Source organism: Lucilia cuprina, chromosome 3 (assembly GCF_022045245.1).
Source record: "Lucilia cuprina isolate Lc7/37 chromosome 3, ASM2204524v1, whole genome shotgun sequence".
Classification (NCBI taxonomy): Eukaryota; Metazoa; Arthropoda; class Insecta; order Diptera; family Calliphoridae; genus Lucilia; species Lucilia cuprina.
This window is the reverse complement of record NC_060951.1, coordinates 45,422,693-45,445,261: the sequence shown is the minus strand read 5'-3', so window position 1 is coordinate 45,445,261 and position 22,569 is coordinate 45,422,693. Positions and strand designations below refer to the sequence as shown.

General features: G+C 28.6%; 2 protein-coding genes across 2 annotated transcripts; both read left to right on the top strand.

Annotated features, from left to right (window-relative positions):
* Positions 1-1,703: 1,703 nt before the first annotated feature.
* Positions 1,704-2,263, top strand: LOC124419104 (PI-stichotoxin-Hcr2j-like). The gene is made up of 2 exons (XM_046947451.1): positions 1,704-1,864; positions 1,927-2,263. Exons 1-2 carry the CDS (start codon positions 1,792-1,794, stop codon positions 2,100-2,102), a joined length of 249 nt encoding a protein of 82 aa, XP_046803407.1. The 5' UTR covers positions 1,704-1,791; the 3' UTR covers positions 2,103-2,263.
* A 1,069-nt stretch (positions 2,264-3,332) lies between these two features.
* On the top strand, positions 3,333-4,271 carry LOC124419103 (kunitz-like peptide PcKuz1). Its single transcript, XM_046947450.1, has 2 exons — positions 3,333-3,490; positions 3,561-4,271. Exons 1-2 carry the CDS (start codon positions 3,406-3,408, stop codon positions 3,743-3,745), a joined length of 270 nt encoding a protein of 89 aa, XP_046803406.1. The 5' UTR covers positions 3,333-3,405; the 3' UTR covers positions 3,746-4,271.
* The last annotated feature ends 18,298 nt before the right edge of the window (positions 4,272-22,569 follow it).

Here is a 22,569-nt window from a genome sequence, read left to right as displayed (position 1 = left end):
AAAACTTTGAACTACTTTAAAAACGAGAAAATAACAGAAAATTAGAAACTGAAAACGCAGATTCACTTTAAATGACCTCTAGCATCGTTCAATTCCAATAAAAAATTTAAAATTGTATCACAATAAAAAAAAAATCAAACTAGAAACGTAACCATTAATTTAAAACTAGGGATGCTAAACGGGAATTCCCGATTCCCGAAAATCCCGGTATTTGAAAGTACCGAAAACCGGGATTTTTAAAAATGAAATCCCGGGGATTTGTAGAATTTTTTAGTTTAAGTGTTTTTCCGCTTTTCCCAACCCCCCTGTTTAAGACGATCCACATAAAATTTGGAGGACGAATTTACGATTAGATAAAATGTATTTAAAATTTTTAAAAAATATTCATCAGCAAGATTTTCGGAATAGGTATTTTAATAATTTCCTTGTGAGTGTCTTCGGCTTATTTGATGGATTCGTACTTTGAAAATTTCATCATGTTTACGATTTCTGCAAGGCTGTTAATATATGCAAGTCTGTTTTAACTGTATTCCGGGGGCCTATTTAAAATCAAATTCCGAAATTTTAAAAATAAAACAGTGCCTTTTCATGAATAAATTTTGGAGAAAATTATAGAGAATTCAATTTAAAAATGGGGATTTTTTGGGGACAACAAGCTTAAGATTGGGGACATTGGTCAAAATTTTTCTGGCAACACAGATTTTATGTTTAATTCTTTTAAGGTTTGTATCTTTACTAAATTAGTTTGTACCGTTTGTTAAGCAGAGTTTTTTTCCACAAACAAAACTCACCAGTTTAAAGGTGAAATTCTTAATTTCGTTTTATGTTTCAACAGATGGCGCCACCATTTAGTCTAGACTAAAACCAATTTTCAATAAAATTGAAAACTGAAACTGAGAGACGGGGTATCGCAGCAAAATCGTCCCATAGGAAATGTGTGTGATCCCAGCAAATTTTTACTGAGCAAGATTGGTTCAGCAAAAATTCCCATTGTGAAAATGGAAATTATGTCAATGAAAATGGATGCATTTTCATATTTATGGAATGAACATTCTTTTTTCAAAAGAGCACATTTGTGAAACACTAAAAATTTCAATTCTTCATTAAAAAATCTAATTTACACTAAAAATTCATATTTTAACTAAAATTTAAGAGATAGAGCAAAAACAAAGATTATCTGTTTACAAAAGTGTATTTATTCAGGGTCCTTATTAAATCCTTTAAAAAATGGCTATAATGCTGATTACTGGCTTCAAAGTAATTATATGGCGTCGAAATTTGACATGAACAAAATATCTGTATGATAATTTTGTGGGGATCGGTCCATATTTGACCCCCCATATAAGGTTCCCATCAGAAAATTACTGTAACGCTTATTATTTCTTAAAAATACGAGTGCTGGGATGAAATTCGACATTAATATAATTTATATGAACCAAAATCGTTCTACAAATTAAAAATTTAAACCAAATTCCTCCTTTCAACGAAATATAACTCAATTTACAAATATTAAATAAATAACTATTTAAATTGGTTTAATCAGAAAGTTTAAAAAAATTCAAAAATATAAATTAAAAAATATATGTCATTGGATTTCAACTTAAACTTGTAAAAATAGTATTTTGGCACACAGGTGTTTTAAGTTCATTGGTATTGTTCTTTATCAATAAAAAAACTCATATTTATCAATAACAAACCTTATATTTTGAAACTCCTATAAATACTGTTTAAAAATAAACACATTTCAAAACTACACTAACTGCTGCTTGTAATTGATTCATTTACATCAAAATGTTATTCTTGAATATGTTTGCTTTATTATTTATTGCACTAACAACGGTTCAAGCGTGCACGAATAGAGTTCGTAAGTAATTTGAAAAAAAAAATGTGTTAAATAATTAAAAAATTTTGTAATTTTAATTTAAGAACTGTTTTCCTGCACTCAACCAGCAAATGTGGGTCGCAGTGGACCGAGATGTCATCGCAGCATTATGTGGTATTATTATGCTGGTCAATGTCATCAAATGCTTTATAGAGGCTGCGGTGGTAACAGGAATCGTTTTTGCACCCGTAATGCATGTCTACGAATATGCCGAAATTGACAAAAGCTTAATTCTCCCACACAAAGTTTTAAGGCCTCAAACCATGAGAAAAGAATTAAAAATTGCCAACACTGACTGATTTACAATTCAGTGCCGAATTTTGTTTATTGTAATTTATGTTAAAATTCTCTAAAAGAAATAAAAACAACTTGCTAATTTTATGCGATCGTATGTTTATTATTTACACATGAAAATAAAATTGGACTAGAACTGAACTAGAACTGAACTAGAACTGAACTAGAACTGAACTAGAACTGAACTAGAACTGAACTAGAACTGAACTAGAACTGAACTAGAACTGAACTAGAACTGAACTGAACTAGAACTGAACTAGAACTGAACTAGAACTGAACTAGAACTGAACTAGAACTGAACTAGAACTGAACTAGAACTGAACTAGAACTGAACTAGAACTGAACTAGAACTGAACTAGAACTGAACTAGAACTGAACTAGAACTGAACTAGAACTGAACTAGAACTGAACTAGAACTGAACTAGAACTGAACTAGAACTGAACTAGAACTGAACTAGAACTGAACTAGAACTGAACTAGAACTGAACTAGAACTGAACTAGAACTGAACTAGAACTGAACTAGAACTGAACTAGAACTGAACTAGAACTGAACTAGAACTGAACTAGAACTGAACTAGAACTGAACTAGAACTGAACTAGAACTGAACTAGAACTGAACTAGAACTGAACTAGAACTGAACTAGAACTGAACTAGAACTGAACTAGAACTGAACTAGAACTGAACTAGAACTGAACTAGAACTGAACTAGAACGAACTGAACTAGAACTGAACTAGAACTGAACTAGAACTGAACTAGAACTGAACTAGAACTGAACTAGAACTGAACTAGAACTGAACTAGAACTGAACTAGAATTGAACTAGAATTGAACTAGAACTGAACTAGAACTGAACTAGAACTGAACTAGAACTGAACTAGAACTGAACTAGAACTGAACTAGAACTGAACTAGAACTGAACTAGAACTGAACTAGAACTGAACCAGAACTGAACTAAAACTAGAACTGAACTGAAAGAATAGTTTACATTTTGAAATGTGTTTGAGCTCAAAATACAGGTCAATGTTAAAGCAATATTTAGCACACAACTGTTTTAGGTTAATAAAAACTGACTTTATATATAAAAATTTTAATTTTCTACTTTTTTTTCTAAAACAAGTGTTTTTCAAGACCCCACATAGGTATCCTATAAATTCACGGTAAAAATGTAAAACAATACTATCTTCAAACGAACTGCTGTCTGCAATTAATCATTTCTCCCACATCAAAATGAAATTCTCTAAGATTTTCGTTTTATTAATTATTACCTTAATAGCTCCTTATACCTCGGCCCAAATGTGTCCGGGCAGAGTACGTAAGCATTTTTTGTATATTTGTGTTAAATATTTTTGTAAATCAATTCTTTGTTTTGTTGTTACTTTAAGATTTAACTTCCTGTACTCAGCCAGCTAATGTGGGGCACAGTGGCCCAAGGTGCCCGCAAAGTATTATGTGGTATTATCATGCTGGTACTAGACAGTGTCATCGAATGCTTTATCGTGGTTGTGGTGGCAATTGGAATCGTTTTTGTACTATTGGTGCTTGTTTACGAATATGTCGAAATTGGTAATATTAGAAGTTTTTTTAACAGAATAAGTTCTCAAATCTAAACACTTTAACAACAGATTTACTACTTTAGTTTAAGGTATTTAAATTAATGCAAAATTCTTTATTGTTTATTCCGATTTTTTAAATTATTATATGATAGTTATCATTAAACCGAACCGATCACTTGTAAAATTTTAGGAAAATTGAAAAGGAATGAAAAAAATATATATTTTTCTGTTGTTGTTGCAGTTGAGTTGGTATGTATAAATTTATGATAGGAAATGCTTAGCCATTTCCTATCATAATGCATATGCGCAAGGGAATTTATTAAACAAATTTACACACGATTTAGTAGTTTTATTGTTTGCACAGGGGCCTTTAAGGTGGAAATAAAAATTTGTTAAAGAGGAAATTAAAACATGATTGATTTGTCAATGTTTGTAGAATATTTTTAGGAACAAAAATTATTTGTAGACAATCGGTATAAAAAAGCTTTACTATAGACTATAGTATAGACTAGACCATAGACTATACTACTAGACTATATATTACACTATATACTAGAACATAGACTAGACTATGGTCTAGACTATAGACTAGACAATAGACTAGACTATAGTCTAGACTATAGACTAGACAATAGACTAGACTATAGTCTAGACTATAGACTAGACAATAGACTAGGCTATAGTCTAGACTATAGACTAGACAATAGACTAGACTATAGTCTAGACTATAAACTAGACAATAGACTAGACTATAGTCTAGACTATAAACTAGACAATAGATTAGACTATAGTCTAGACTATAGACTAGACAATAGACTAGACTATAGTCTAGACTATAGACTAGACAATAGACTAGACTATAGACTAGACTATAGACTAGACAATAGACTAGACTATAGTCTAGACTATAGACTAGACAATAGACTAGACTATAGTCTAGACTATAGACTAGACAATAGACTAGACTATAGTATAGACTATAGAATAGACAATAGACTAGACTGTAGTCTAGACTATAGACTAGACAATAGACAAGACTATAGTCTAGACTATAGACTAGACAATAGACTAGACTATAGTTTAGACTATAGACTAGACAATAGACTAGACTATAGTCTAGACTATAGACTAGACAATAGACTAGACTATAGTATAGACTATAGAATAGACAATAGACTAGACTGTAGTCTAGACTATAGACTAGACAATAGACTAGACTATAGTCTAGACTATAGACTAGACAATAGACTAGACTATAGTCTAGACTATAGACTAGACAATAGACTAGACTATAGTCTAGACTATAGACTAGACAATAGACTAGACTATAGTCTAGACTATAGACTAGACAATAGACTAGACTATAGTCTAGACTATAGACTAGACAATAGACTAGACTATAGTCTAGACTATAGACTAGACAAAAGACTAGACTATAGTCTAGACTATAGACTAGACAATAGACTAGACTATAGTCTAGACTATAGACTAGACAATAGACTAGACTATAGTCTAGACTATAGACTAGACAATAGACTAGACTATAGTCTAGACTATAGACTAGACTATAGACTAGACTATAGTCTAGACTATAGACTAGACTATAGACTAGACTATAGTCTAGACTATAGACTAGACTATAGTCTAGACTATAGATTAGACAATAGACTAGACTATAGTCTAGACTATAGACTAGACTATAGACTAGACAATAGACTAGACTATAGTCTAGACTATAGACTAGACAATAGACTAGACTATAGTCTAGACTATAGACTAGACAATATACTAGACTATAGTATAGACTATAGAATAGACAATAGACCAGACTGTAGTCTAGACTATAGACTAGACAATAGACAAGACTATAGTCTTGTCTATTGTCTGTAGTCTAGACTATAGACTATATACTTGACTATATACTAGACTATATACTAGACTATATACTAGAACATAGACTAGAACATAGACTAGAACATAGACTAGACTATGGTCTAGACTATAGACTAGACAATAGACTAGACTATAGTCTAGACTATAGACTAGACTATAGTCTAGACTATAGACTAGACTATAGTCTAGACTATAGACTAGACTATAGTCTGACTATAGACTAGTCTATATCTGTGATATATCAACAACCTATTCCATACCATTTTTTAAGAAAATGGTGGGTGATAGATAAAAACCGACCATATGTTATCCTACACAAGTAGTTAATACTAGGTTAAAAGTTCGCATTATTTTTAATAATAATAATACCTTTATATGTATTTATATTTTTTTGATTTAATTCCTACTTGTGTTTATTGATTTTTAAATTGTTTTCTTAAATGAACTTTGTATGGCGCCTAGAGTAAAATAAAGTCCGATCATTACGAAAACCATCAGTAACATTTAGACTTGCACAAAACTAAGTTGTGCTGATTTTGGTCAAATTACTAGAATATTTAACATAATTATGAATCAAAATCCCTACTTGGGGGATCTAAGTGAAATAATGAACTGATTTTAACCATTTTTAATAGACATCTTTCTTGAAACGTTTGTGTTTCATCAGAAAATGATTCTGAGTCTATTGGTATACTTTAAGTTGGGTATAGCATAAATATTTCAATGCGTTACATAGTGGTGTGGGGTGTAAAAAGTCCAATTGGTTTTAAAAGTTTTTACAAGCCTTTATTTTGTAGACCTGTGTAATTGATTAATTACTCACCTGCTAGCAATATATAATTCTAGTAATATGAGTGCTACTCTTATCGTAACGCAGAAAACCTTAAATTACATTTGCACATTTTATTTACATTTTTTCAATACATTTTTTTATTTATTTGCTTTTTAACAGACTTTTTTATATTTAATTCAAGATTAAAATATAAATATGTATTATTTCCCATTTGACAACCTGTGTCATCTTTATTTCTATTTTTTCACTTTAACTTTTTCCCTTATAACAAATCACAAACTTTACAAAAACAACAGCGCAGAATTTTCTTACTCTCATATACACCCTCTCCCCACACTCTTCTTTTTTCATTCACTTTTTACTTTCGCTTTTTTATTTGCATTTTTTTTTTATTTGCATCAACGAATGGCCAAACTAAAACAACACAGCGACCGCCTCTAATTTGCATGCAATTTCAAACAAACTTCTAACACTTTTTTCTCTAATTTACTTAAGATTTTGCATCAAAATTTTTACACACAATTATTAACATAGATTTAAATTATATTTTTATGCAAAAATATTTTAATTTTCTTTATTATTTACCACGATTTATTAATTATTAAACGACCCTTATTATTAAACAACCGAACACTTGTAAAATTTCCCGAAAACTAAAAAGGAATGAAAATAAGAAGAGATTAATACTATGACTGTTGTTGTTGTTATTAATTCTAGTATTGGTTAGTATAAGTGTTGTTATTGTTGTTGCCGGTATTATTGTTGTTTGAAATGTGTGTATACTTTAGTGAGAGGAAGTTGTTGGGAGATGCGTAATAGAGTTAAATGAAGTAAATAAATAAGATGATTGGCATTCGGTTGAAAATATTAAACTGTCAATATTTTTGTATGAATAAAAAACAATAAATGGTGATTAGTTACACTCTTGCATAAATACATTTAAATTTGCGCCTAAAAGTTGCAAAGAATTTGGTACTTTTTACTTTAATAGTGGAAATGGGATATTTAGTGTATGTATAGGAATTTTTAATAGGAACATATCGTTCGTTTATTACAATACTGCCATAACTCAAAAAATATTACAGTGATGATGTTTTTGTTGTTCTTATAATAAGACACTGAAAACATATATAAAAATATTGTTTGATTTTTGAGACGGGGAAAACAAAACTCCCCAAATGAGTTTTATTTTCTTATAGAAAAAATAAAACTCCTCAAATAATTATTTATTATGATGGATCTCATTTTTTAACTTTTTCAATCAAACTTTTATTTTTCCGTTAAAAAATAAATGTTATTTGTGGAGCTGAGATCGTTTTTTTTTTAATTACCATATACATATATTGTTATATAATAGTATAGGTCTACATTGACTTCAACATAGAGATTTTTTGGGTTAAAAATTTCAGAATAACAGTTATTTATAGTCCCTGCTACTATCTGAATCTGGTTTGATTTTTAAAAACTTCTTGAAACATACACAGAAAAAAATGAAATTCAAAATCAAATAAAAAATTCAAAAAGCCAACACTTCGCAAAATTTCTAGACAATTATTTTACTAAAACATTAATGCAAGTTATTTGTATTTGTACTGAAATTCAAGCTAGTTTTTAATTTGAAACATATAAATAATTTATTATATTTTGGCAATAATAATACACAAAATTTGTTATTGCATCTATAAAAATTTTGTTAAAAAATATTGAATTTAAACAAAAATATCACTAATTCTAATAAATTAAAATTTGTAAAAAAAGTATTTATATACAATTTTATTTCACATACGAGAAACTATTATTTTGTACTGTGAAAACTGAAACACTTATACATTAAATGTTATAAACCAAATAAGAATTATATCAATTTTTGGTAAGAAATTGATCTCAGAGCTCTATCTCTACTAGTTCCCCAGATATATGGACATTTTTGTTTTCACTGAAAAAATCGGTTTTTGGTGAGAAATTTAAATGATCACAGATTTTCACTGTTTTGGCTCTATCTTTTCTAGTTTCAAAGGTAAATGGACTTTTATGTTTTCACTTAAAAAATCGATTTTTGGTGAGAAATTCAAGTGATCACAGATTTTCATTGTTTTGGCTCTATCTCTTCTAGTTTCCAAGATAAATGGACTTTTATGTTTTCACTTAAAAAAATTGATTTTTGGTGAGAAATTCAAGTGATCACAGATTTTAACTGTTTTGGCTATATCTCTTCTAGTTTCCTAGATAAATGGACTTTTATGTTTTCACTCAAAAAACGGGTTTTTGGTGAAAAAATCAAGTGATATCATATTTTTAGTGTGTCCAAGATAAATGGACTTTTATGTTTTCACTTAAAAAAAATCGATTTTTGGTGAGAAATTCAAGTGATCACAGATTTTCACTGTTTTAGCTCTATCTCTTCTAGTTTCCTAGATAAATGGAATATTTTCACTCAAAAAATCGATGGCGAGAAAATCAAGTGATCACAGATTTTCACTGTTTGGCTCTATCGCTTCTAGTTTCCCAGATAAATGGACTTTTTTCAATAAAAAAATCGGCTTTTGGTGAGAAATTTAAGTGATCACAGATTTTCACTGTTTTGGCTATATCTCTTCTAGTTTCCTAGATAAATGGACTTTTATGTTTTCACTCAAAAAATCGGTTTTTGGTGAGAAATTTAAGTGATCACAGATTTTCACTATTTTGGCTCTATCTCTTCTAGGTTCCAAGATAACTGGACTTTTATGTTTTTACTTAAAAAATCGATTTTTGGTGAGAAATTCAAGTGATCACAGATTTTCACTGTTTTGGCTCTATCTCTTCTAGTTTCCTAGATAAATGGACTTTTATGTTTTCACTCAAAAAATCGATTTTTGGTGAGAAAGTGATCACATATTTTCACTGTATGGCTCATCTCTTCTAGTTTCCAAGATAAATGGACTTTTATGTTTTCACCTAAAAAATCGATTTTTGGTGAGAAATTCAAGTGATCACAGATTTTCACTGTTTTGGCTCTATCTCTTCTAGTTTTCAAAATAATTGGACTTTTATGTTTTCACTTAAAAAATCGATTTTTGGTGTGAAATTTAAGTGATCACAGATTTACACTGTTTTGGCTCTATCTCTTCTAGTTTCCAAGATAATTGGACTTTTATGTTTTGACTTTTATTTTTTCCCTCAAAAAATCGATTTTTGGTGAGAAAATCAAGTGATCATAGATTTTCATTGTTTTGGCTCTATCTCTTCTAGTTTCCTTGATGAATGGACTTTTATGTTTTCACTCAAAAATTGATTTTTGGTGAGAAAATCAAGTGAGCATAGATTTTCACTGTTTTGGCTCTATCTCTTCTAGTTTCCTAGATAAAAGGACTTTTATGTTTTCACTTAAAAAATCGATTTTTGGTGAGAAATTCAAGTGATCACAGATTTTCACTGTTTTGGCTCTATCTCTTCTAGTTTCCTAGATAAATGGACTTTTATGTTTTCATTCAAAATATAGGTTTTTGGTGAGAAATTTAAGTGTTCACAGATATTCACTGTTTTGGCTCCATCTCTTCTAGTTTCCTAGATAAATGGACTTTTATGTTTTTACTCAAAAAATAAATTTTTGGTGCGAAAATCAATTGATCACAGATTTTCACTGTTTTGGCTCTATCTCTTCTAGTTTCCTAGATAAATGGACTTTTATGTTTTTAATCAAAAAATCGGTTTTTGGTGAGAAATTTAAGTGTTCACAGATTTTCACTGTTTTGGCTCTATCTGTTCTAGTTTCCTAGATAAATGGACTTTTTTGCTGAGAAAATCAAGTGATCCCAGATTTTCACTGTTTTGGCTCTATCTCTTCTAGTTTCCTAGATAAATGGACGTTTATGTTTTCACTTAAAAAATCGATTTTTGCTGAGTAAATCAAGTGATGACAGATTTTCACTGTTTTGGCTCTATCTCTTCTAGTTTCCTAGATAAATGGACTTTTATGTTTTTACTTAAAAAATCGATTTTTGGTGAGCAATTCAAGTGATCACAGATTTTCACTGTTTTGGCTCTATCTCTTCTAGTGTCCCAGATAAACGGACTGTTTTTTTCAATCAAAAAATCGGTTTTTGGTGAGAAATTTAAGTGATCACAGATTTTCACTGTTTTGGCTCTATCTATTCTAGTTTCCAAGATAAATGGACTTTTATGTTTTTACTTAAAAAATCGATTTTTGGTGAGAAAATCAAGTGATCACAGATTTTCACTGTTTTGGCTCTATATCTGCTAGTTTACTAGATAAATGGACTTTTATGTTTTAACTTAAAAAATCGATTTTTGGTGAGAAATTCAAGTGAGCACAGATTTTCACTGCTTTGGCTCTATCTCTTCTAGTTTCAAAGGCAAATGGACTTTTATGTTTTCAATCAAAAAATCGATTTTCGGTGAGAAATTTAAGTGATCACAGATTTTCAAGTGATCACAGAATTTTACTGTTTTGGCTCTATCTCTTCTAGTTTCCTAGATAAATGGACTTTTATGTTTTCACTCAAAAAATCAGTTTTTGGTGAAAAATTTAAGTGATCACAGATTTGCACTGTTTTGGCTCTATCTATTTTAGTTTCCTAAATAAATGAACTTTTATATTTTCACTTAAAAAATCGATTTTTGGTGAGACATTCAAGTGAGCACAGATTTTCACTGTTTTGGCTCTATCTCTTCTAGTTTCCAAGATAAATGGACTTTTATGTTTTCACTCAAAAACAGATTTTCACTGTTTTGGCTCTATCTCTTCTAGTTTCCTAGATAAATGGACTTTTATGTTTTCACTCAAAAAATCGATTTTTGCTGCGAAAATCAAGTGATCACAGATTTTTACTATTTTGGCTCTATCTCTTCTAGTTTCCTAGATAAATGGACTTTTATGTTTTTACTTAAAAAATCGATTTTTGGTGAGAAAATCAAGTGATCACAGATTTTCACTGTTTTGGCTCTATCTCTTCTAGTTTCCTAGATAAATGGACTTTTATGTTTTCACTCAAAAAATCGGTTTTTGGTGATATTTTCACTGTTTTGGCTCTATCTCTTCTAGTTTCTTAGATAAATGGACTTTTATGTTTTTACTTAAAAAATCGATTTTTGGTGAGAAATTCAAGTGAGCACAGATTTTCACTGCTTTGGCTCTATCTCTTCTAGTTTCAAAGGTAAATGGACTTTTATGTTTTCACTTAAAAAATCGATTTTTGGTAAGAAATTTAAGTGATCAAAAATTTTCACTGTTTTGACTCTATCTCTTCTAGTTTACCAGATAAATGGACTTTTATGTTTTTACTTAAAAAATCGATTTTTGGTGAGAAAATCAAGTGATCACAGATTTTCACTGTTTTGGCTCTATCTCTTCTAGTTTACTAGATAAATGGACTTTTATGTTTTTACTTAAAAAATCGATTTTTGGAGAGAAAATCAAGTGATCACAGATTTTCACTGATTTGGCTCTATCTCTTCTAGTTTCCTAGATAAATGGACTTTTATGTTTTCAATCAAAAAATCGATTTTCGGTGAGAAATTTAAGTGATCACAGATTTTCAAGTGATCACAGAATTTCACTGTTTTGGCTCTATCTCTTCTAGTTTTCTAGATAAATGGACTTTTATGTTTTCACTCAAAAAATCGATTTTTGGTGAGAAATTTATGTGATCACAGATTTTCAGTGTTTTGGCTCTATCTAGTTTCCAAGATAAATGGACTTTTATGTTTTCACTCAAAAAATCGATTTTTGGTGAGAAATTGTGATCACAGATTTTTACTGTTTTACATTCAAAAACTTGTTTTATTGTTGTATTCCATATGCTGACATAAAATAAAACTCAAACAAAAACATTTTTTGAATCAGTAAAAATATTTACTAAAGATTAAATTTAGTTCAATAAAGTGTTTGTTAGAAAATATTTTCCTTCTGTGTAAAAATCAAACAGATTCGTTATAAATCCAAACAAAAATATTTACAAAAATCGAAATTAAATTGTAGTAAACGATTGTTAAGATAAAAACTTTGCATATTTGTTTTCTATGTATGAGATCTAGGTGAACTGAACTTGAAACTTTTGTGATTCATCAGACGGATTCAGAAAATGATACTGAGTCGATTGGTTTGGTTGGATTCAATATACCCTCTCCAGTAAAGTACTGTAGGGTATAAAAAGTCATGTTAGTTTTAAAAGTTTTTACAAACCTTTATTTCGTAGACCTGTGTAATTGATTAATTACTCACCTGCTAGCAGTATAATGTATATATTTCTAGTAATATGAGTGCTACTCTTATCTCAACGCAGAAAACCTCAAATTACCTTTGCACATTTTATTTAATTTTTTTCAATATAGGTATATATTTTTTTATTTATTTGCTTTATAACAGACTTTTTATTTTTAATTTAAGATTAAAATATATAAACGCGCTTTTTTATTTTACTAATTAATTTTCAATTTGACAAACTGTGTCATCTTTTTTTTCTTATTAGAAATCACAAACTTTACAAAAACAACAGCGCAGAATTTTCTTACTCTCATACACACCCTCTCCCCAAACTCTTCTTTATTCATTCACTTTTTACTTTCGCTTTTTTATTTGCATTTTTTTCTATTTGCATCAACGAATGGCCAAACTAAAGCAACACAGCGACCGCCTCTAATTTGCATGCAATTTCAAACAAACTTCTAACACTTTTTTCTCTAATTTACTTAACATTTTTCGTTAAAATTTTTACACACAATTATTAACAAACATTTAAATTACATTTTTATGCAAAAATATTTTAATTTTCTTTATTATTTACCACGATTTATTAAGTATTAAACGACCCTTATTATTAAACAACCGAACACTTGTAAAATTTCCCGAAAACTAAAAAGGAATGCAAATAAGAAGAGATTAATAATGTGACTGTTGTTGTTGTTATTAATTCTAGTATTGGTTAGTGTAAGTGTTATTGTTGTTGCCGGTATTATTGTTGTATGAAATGTGTGTATACTTTAGTGAGAGGAAGTTGGTGGGAGATGCGTAATAGAGTTAAATGATGAAAATAAACAAGGTGATTGGTATACGGTAGAAAATATTAAAATGTCAATATTTTTGTATGCAATTTGACAGTTTTAGTACACTTGAGCTCATATATAAAAAACAATAAATGGTGATTAGTTAAACTCTTGCATAACTGCATTTCAATTTGCGCCTAAAAGTTGCAAAGAATACATATATGGTACTTTTTTACGTTAATAGTGGAAATGGGATATTAAGTGGAGGGGTAAAATGAAATATGTACTGTTAAAGGAATTTTTAATAGAAACATATTGTTCATTTATTATAACACTGGCATAAATCAAAACATATTACTGTAGACCGTATCATGAAAAACTGTTTGAAATGTTTTATGACATTTTAGTTCGTCGGTATATTATTTTTATGGTTTTCTAGTTAAATTATAAATAAAAAAATAAAAAAACTTCTCAACTGCAATCTTGTGCCTATTAAAATTTAAGGAAAATTTGCTACATGTAAAAAAGGTCATATTTTTCATTTGTTGCTAAAAATGTCTCACAATTTTTTTTTTATGGAAATGGACTATGAATATAAAAAGTTTATATGATTTGGAAAGAGAACTTAATGCGTAAGTATTTTAAATAATATTTGACTGATTTAAGCAGGTAATGCCTCAACTAGCCGGATTTATCTGGCAGATATAAATCAAAGTACTTCCAAAAGAATAACATTTATCATCAAGTCAAAAGTAGCACTAAGTAAATTTGTTTACCTTCTGTAGAAATTATGTTTATTGACATCCAATGAAGCGAAATGAATCCAATTTTGTTTAAAATTTAAGGTATTTTTTTGTACTAAAATTTTTTTGGTTATCCATTTTATTTTGGAATTGATTGATAATTGCGTATAATTTTTTATTGTTAATACTATTTAAGTCAATTTAGTTGTATTCAATTATACTTTAATTTTGCTTTCTAATAACTTAAAAAAAACACAAAAATGAATTCCTGAGAATGACTGCAGATGTGGTAAATTTGAAATCTAATAAAAAAAACATCATCACTTCTTCAGGTCTTTTTTCAGTACTTTAATGGAGTAAATTCTACTACGTTTTCACTTTTTTGGAAGTTTTTATTTGCTAAGCAAATGATTAGAGTAAAAATTATAAAAAAAATAAAAAAGAAATAAGTTTTTTGAACACAATATCCTCGCATGAGGAATTTTTGTTTTTGTGTATATAAAATTGAAAAACAGGAAACTTCGTTTTTTTGAAAAGATTTTGGATTTATAAAAATCTAAAATTTTATTTCGATTATATTGGTTTTCATCATGTTTCATCTGAATTAGATGAAAACAAAATAATATATCTCTACGATTTCAAAAAAAGTTTCCTAAGATTGAATAATTAGACTTTGACTTTCACATGATTCGATTTAGATAAATTTGAAGAAAACCCAAGGTAATTTGTTGACAAAGCCCAATGGAAATAGTTAAAATCGGTCCATTATTTCACCTAGTCTCTCCATACAACTGCAACAATAGTACGACAATTTGTTAAAATTTTTTTTAAGAAATTGTCTCTTGTTTTTATGCATATTGCTCGTCTCTGTATCTTTAAATTCAAAACCAATATTAAATTCGGTTTCAGCACCCAAAACATACATAAAATCAAGTCAAATTAGTTTAAATTTTAAAAGATTAAATTTTTTTAAACTTTAAACTTTATTTTCATAACCTTTATATCGTTAATCTTTATTTATTGAAATTCAAAAAATTTCAGTATAGAAAATATACCTTTAATTTTAAACAAAATTGGATTATTTTCGCTTCTTTGGAAGTCAATCAACTTCCATAGAAAGTATAATACCTACACCATAAATAACAGTTAGTTTTGTTGAGTTTCATTACAAGTCAATTTTAGACGTTTAAGACATTTTTTGAAGGGGGGTTTGTATGGGGGCTAGCGTCAAATAAGGGCCGATCATTACGAAAATCTGCAGTGTCATTTATACTTATGTAAAACTTATTTGAAAATTGAAAATTGCGGCCTGTACCTTGCGCACAAGGTTTACATGGACAGACGGACGGACTCAAAAAATATTCTGAATCAATCGGTATAAGGTGGGTATTGGACCAATATTTTTGTGTGTTACAAACATCAGCACAAACGTATAATACCCTCCCCACTATAGTGGTGTAGGGTATAAATAGTCAGTTGGCTTCATTAAAAATAATCCAATAATCAACCATAACTAGTTGATGAAAAAGTCGGCTTTTAATGCATTTAAAGTTAATTGAGTTGCTGGCAGGGTGTATACAAAATATAAATTAAAATTTACTCAAATAAAGGACTCACCTGTAATTGTTTACTTTCGGATGACGGTTGTTTACAAATCTAATGAAACATATTTATTTGTTATTATTATTATTATTATTATTATTATTATTATTATTATTGCCATTTAAATTTAATTTTAATAAATTAAAAATTTTCACTTTTTTTCTTTTTTATAAACACTTTGACACACTTTTTATTTTAAATTTAATTTAATTTTTCTTTTTTTCATTTTATTTAAAATTTGACTTAAAACATTTGATTTAAAATAATGCTTTTTTGCATTTCTTTATTTCACTAACTTCAACCCTTGATATTTCTTTTTCTATTATTAATATTTAATTATTTCACTCTTACATTACTCTTATTAGAAATTAAAAAACTTTACAAAAACAAAAGCGCAGAATTTCTTTACTCTCATACACACTCTCTCCCCCTAACACTATTTATTTGCTTTTTACTTTCGATTTTATTTGCATTTTTTTTTTGCCTGCGCCAACGAATGGCCAAACTAAAGCAATACAACGACCGCCTCTAATTTGCATGCAATTTCAAACAAACTTCTAACACTTTTTTCACTAATTTACTTAAAATTTTACATCAAAATTTTTATACACAATTATTAACAAACATTTAAATTACATTTTTATGCAAAAATATTTTAAGTTTCTTTAATATTTACCACGATTTTTTAATTATTAAACGACACTAATCATTAAACAACCGAACACATGTAAAATTTCCCGAAAACTAATAAAGAATGCAAGTGACGGGTTATTATTATTGTTGTTGTTACTATTAGAAATGTACCAAATGAGTGCCTACTCTTGTGAGAAGAAGTTAATGAGAGTATGAATATTAAAATGCGTGAAAAGGGGAGGTTAAGAAGGTGACAGTCATTGGTAGATAATTTTTTTAATGTCAATATTTTTTATATGGAGTTTGACAGTATTTGTATACTTAACTCCAATACAAAAAGTAGTTAAATGTAACCTTGAAACACTTGTGTATAAATGTGACTTGCGTAAGGGAATTTATTTAGATGTGGTACATGTGTTTTATTGTGTATGTAACGTGTGGAATTGAAAGGGAAGTAAACTAAGTAAAATATTTAGAAATAAATTAAAGTGAAAACTGTAACTGTGAAAATAAAATAACGATAGAGCAAAATTTACACAGGCCAACAAAATGAAGGTTTATGAAAACTTTTAAAAACAATTGGACTATTTTTAATGAATTTTAACTGCTGAAATCTGATATCAGTTTTTATCTAACACCTATCATTATACCCACCATCAAAAAAGATCGTTTGTAACACATTGAAATATTCCTCTAAGCCCTGTTAACTCCACCTCCGGTTATCGCTTAACCGAAAGTTATTCTGCCGATTAAAATATTTTTGTATGAAAACTGTCAATTTATCCTTATAATAAAGAATAACTAGACATTGTGATATTGGGGGTAAGACTCAAAAATTAAACTCATATATTCTTTAGAAATTTATTAGATTCTAAGACGATCTAGCCATGTCCCTCTGTCTATCTGTTCAAAGCTCGATAGAGTCCAAATGGTAGTAGCTAGTTAGCTGAAACTTTTAGTTAGTGCAGTTTGATTGGCATTGAAAATAGGCAATATCAGTACACGATTTCGGCTAGCTCCTATATAAAGCCCCCTTCAGAAAATAATTTAATCGCTTATAACAACTATGTATAAATTCCATTTTAGAAAATGACTTTAATGTTTATAACTGTCTGAAAGAAATATCTATAGCGTTGAAATTCCACAAGAACATATTTTATAGGAACCTAATTGGCCCTACCCTCCACTTAAGAAAAAGACTTTAATGCTCATAACTGACCTTAAAAGCATATATAACAATAAAATTCGACTTAAAAAAGGTTTTTTAGGAGCATACAACATTTTTTTAATTGTCCATAATTAGCCCTACACCCCATATAAGGTCCACTTCAGAAAAAGACTTTAATGTTCATTACTGGTTCCAAAATGAGGTCTCATCTCATTTTATAGAATAATTGATCCTAACCCTCATATGAGGTCCCCTTCAGAAAATAACTTTAACGCTCATTACTAGCTTAAAACTACATGTACAGCGATTTTACATAAAAAAGTTTCGTATGAGCCAAAACTTCTCTACTAAATTTTATAAGGATCAGCCTAAAAATGTCCCTACCCCTCTATAACGTCCCCTTCAGAAAATTACAATGAAATTACAATTTCTTACTGGCTAATTACAAAAGGAGAAAATTGCTTTGAAAATATCCAAGTTTATTAATAAGGATGTTTTGAAGGAGGCCGGATAAAACACTCTTTCTTGTTTGCTCTCAAAATCGAATATATTGTTCATATATTATTTCATTTTATGTAATTATTGGCTATACCTAGTATGCTTTATTATCTTAAAAGCAATATTAATAAAAAAACTCACTAATGATTTTGAGGATTCTAACATGTTCACATGAATATAGTTTTTTTAGTTTTCCAGATAAAATATTTTTTGTATTTATGTAAAATGAAAATATTACACTATTTGTAAAATTTTAGGACGCTACTTGTACCAGTTTCCGAGATATACGACCTTTTATAGTTATGTAGTAAGTGGGCGTGGTAACTCGCTAACATGAAATTATAAAATAAAAAGTGTATCCAGGCATACAAGACCACACTGTGAAAATTTTAAAGAACATCGGTTTAGCAGGCTATAGATTTCAAATGTTTGTATGTTTCCTATTATCTTTAATTATATAAAATGCGAAACATTAATGAATAAAATCAGTTTTTCAAAAATTTTAACAAAAAAATTATTTCTCTGAAATTCTCAAAATTTAAATCACAGATACCGCTAATATGTGTTGGGTATTTCCGACTTCTTTCGACTTTATCCGACCTATTTGGAATTTCCGACATTTCTATTTTTATTTAGAAAGTCGATTTTTCAACTTTTTTCATTAACTACAGTCGAGTTATCGACTTTTTTGGAACACAATAGTTGACTTCGACTTTTTTCGACAAAAAGTCGATTGTTCGATTTTTCGAAAGTCGATTTATAGAACCCTACTTACGAAATTTTAATTTACAAAGTCGAATTTTCAACTTTTTTCATAAACGACAGTCGAGTTATCGCCTTTTTTGGAACAAAATAGTCGACATCGACTTTTTTCGACAAAAAGTCGATTGTTCGATTATTCGAAAGTCGATTTATAGAACAATACTTACGAAATGTAAAATGCAATCAAAATGTCATAATATATTTGAAACACTTTTGAAATGAACAATTTTGAAATGAACATTTAAAATTTCTATAACTACATTTCATTTGAACCACTTAGTTATTCTTCCCATTAAATATCCCATTTCTACTATTAACGTAAAATAGTAACAAATTCTTTGCAAATTTTAGGCGCAAATTTAAATGCATTTATGCAAGAGTTTAGCTTATTACCATTTACTACTTTTTATATATGAGCTCAAGTGTACCAAAACTGTCAAAATGCATACAAAAATATTGACAGCTTAATATTTTCAACCGAATGACAATCATCTTGTTTATTTCCATCATTTAACTCTATTACGCATCTCCCACCAACTTTCTCTCACTAAAGTAAATACACATTTCATACAAGAGTAATACCGGCAACAACAATAACACTTACACTAACCAATACTAGAATTAATAACAACAACAACACTCGCAGTATTAATCTCTTCTTATTTGCATTCCTTTTTAGTTTTCGGGAAATTTTACAAGTGTTCGGTTGTTTAATAATAAGGGTCGTTTAATAATTAAAAAATCGTGGTAAATAATAAAGAAAATTAAAATATTTTTGCATAAAAATGTAATTTAAATGTTTGTTAATAATTGTGTGTAAAAATTTCAATGAAAAGTGTTAAGTAAATTAGTGAAAAAAGTGTTAGAAGTTTGTTTGAAATTGCATGCAAATTAGAGGCGGTCGCTGTGTTGCTTTAGTTTGGCCATTCGTTGATGCAAATAAAAAAGCGAAAGTAAAGAAAATTATGAAGAGTGTGAGGAGGGGAGTATGAGAGTAAAAAAGTTTATAATTTCTAAATAGAGCAATATAAAAGTTAGTAAAATAAGGAAATCCAAAAAAGTGTTTATTTATATCAAATGTTGCAAAAAAATCGAAATTAAAAATAAATTATTTAAATTTTAAATAAAAAAATAGGTCAAAGTCTATAAAAAAGTGAAAATTTTCAATTTGTTTAAATTAAATTTAAACATTTAGCGAAAATGTGTAAGTTTTTAATAAATAAATTTTTTTTGATTTGATAATACCCGTCATTCAAAAACACAAATTGCTGCTAACAGGTGAGTCCTTTATTTGAATAAATTTGATTTATATTTTATATACAAAAATATTACAATTTTTGATAATTTTAACTTTAACTTTTTATCGATAGCAAGAGTCAACGAAAAGAAGGTTAAGAAAAAACTTGTAAAACCAATTGATTTATTGATAACGGTTTTAAATTTTAGTATGCAGAGACGAACATATTGTTTAAAAAATCGATTTCAGTACAAATACTTAGAGCCTTATTCATAGCAATTTATAAAGGGTTTATAAGACAAGTTTTCATACAAAACTTGTTCTATAAACCATTGATAGTTTGTTATGAATAAGGATTTTATATATAAAAAAATTAAATAAAATTTATAAAAAAGTGTAAAAAACAAAACAAGTATGAATTTATAGTCGGCCATTGCCGACCATATGATACCCACCAGTCAGTATGTTAAAATTTTGAATTTTTTTAAATAAAGCATTTAATTTGTTTTATTGCGGAATATTTTTACTTATTGTTGACAAAAAAGAGAGATTTTGTACAAGAGGGCTCATAGGGGAGAAGGGGTAAATATGGGCCTATCCTTATAAATTTTGGTAGATGAATTTACGTCTACTGCAAAGTCATTTATGTAGATTTTAGTCGTTTTATAAGTAATTATAAGTTAATTTTGACCTTCAAGTCATTTTCTGAAGAGGAGTCTGTATGGGGGCTAGGGTCAAATGAGGCCCGATCACTATAAAAATTAGTATTGTCAATTATTGTTCTATAAAACAAATTTTTGCTGATTTTTGTTGACATTATAAAACATTTAACGTACTTATGAGCCTAAAGGCCCGATTCTGGGGGTACGGTTGTATGGGGGCTAGGAGGAATAATGGACCGATTTCAACCATTTTCAATAGCGATCGTCCTTGAACCAAAAAAAGAGTATGTGCCAAATTTCATCAAATTATCTTGAAAATTGCGACCTGTAGCGTGCGCACAAAGTTTACATGGACACACAGACAGACAGACGGACGGACAGACGGACATAGCTAACTCGACTCAGAAAGTGATTCTGAGGCGATTGGTATACTTTAAGGTGGGTTTAGGACCAATATTTTTGGATGTTACAAACTTCAGCACAAACGCATAATACCCTCCCCACTATAGTGGTGTAGGGTATAAAAACAATATAAAATTTTTTGAGAGGTTTAAAAAATGAAATCCAATTCTTATAGTAGACTTTTTCTAGAAAAAAAAGAACTTCCAAAAAAGCGAAAAAGAAGTAGAATTTACTCGATGGATGTAGTGAAAAACACCTAAAGAAGTTATGATTTTAACACAGGCTTGTCATATGAGGGATGTCCTTTTTATTTAATTAAAAATTCATTACATCTGAAGTCATTCTCAGGAAGTAATTTGTATGTTCTTTTTTTGAAAGTTATTGGGAAGTGAAATTGTAGTATTATAGAATAAAACTAATTTGACTTAAATCATGTTAACATAATTAAATAAATTACACGCAGTTATCAATTGACTCCAGAATAAAATTGTTTTATTTCAAAAAAAATCAGCACACTAAAATATACCTTAAAAAATTGAATTCTTTCGATTTCAAAAAATTACTTTGAGCTACTTTTGGAGTGGTGATAAATGTTATTCTTAAGGAAGTTCTTCGTTTTATTTTTGCTGGGTTAATATTTTATTTCTTCTCTAAATTGAAATTTAAAAATCGATCGATAGACATATTTGAAATGCCTATAAAAGACTTAAGTATTCTAGCCCTGTCTTTCACAACTCCAATTTTAGAGTGTGCTAGTCTTGTAGTCAATGTTTTAACCAAAATTATTCCCTGTCACTACTTGGAAAAAAAGATTAATTCTTTTTCGATATCTCTTAAATGAAATTTCATATGGCATGTTCGACACTCCACTCGGAATTATTTTAAGACCGTAGTTATTATTTCGATTTCTTTTCTTTAAATTAATTCTTTTTAGCATCTTCAAATTATTTTTAATTTTGTAAATCCGTAAAAGAAATAAAAGGTTTATTTAAAATGTTTTAAGAGTGTTTTGTTTAAAACATTTAGAAATTAATAACTTTTTTCCTTTTTAGAAACTGAAAGTAGTTTCATTTTGAATGAAAGTCGAATTGAACAATGTTAGAAAACTTTCTTTCACCATAGTTTTTTTTATCTGATTTAAATAAAATATAATTCAAACGGATATACCCACCAAAAATAAAACGTAAAAGTATTTTGAAAAGTAGTAGTCTGGAAGTGATGTTTATTGACGTCTGAAGAAGCGAAAAAAATATATTGTTTTTTTTTTAAATTTAAGATATTTTTTTGAACTGAAATTTTTTAATTAAACTAATTTTATTTTGGAGTTAATAGATAAATGCGTGTAATTTATTTTTTTTATGTTTCTACTATTTGAGTCAAATTAGTTGTATTCTATAATATTACAATTATACTTCCTAATAATTTCCTAAATCAGTCAAATATTATTTTAAAAACTTAAGC

Excerpts from the sequence above, each read along its gene's own strand:
- LOC124419103 (XM_046947450.1), top strand. The coding sequence starts at position 3,406 with ATGAAATTCTCTAAGATTTTCGTTTTATTAATTATTACCTTAATAGCT. Across the intron at positions 3,491-3,560 it reads AATGTGTCCGGGCAGAGTAC|ATTTAACTTCCTGTACTCAG; the intron begins GTAAGCATTTTT and ends TGTTACTTTAAG.
- LOC124419104 (XM_046947451.1), top strand. The coding sequence starts at position 1,792 with ATGTTATTCTTGAATATGTTTGCTTTATTATTTATTGCACTAACAACG. Across the intron at positions 1,865-1,926 it reads AGCGTGCACGAATAGAGTTC|AACTGTTTTCCTGCACTCAA; the intron begins GTAAGTAATTTG and ends TTTTAATTTAAG.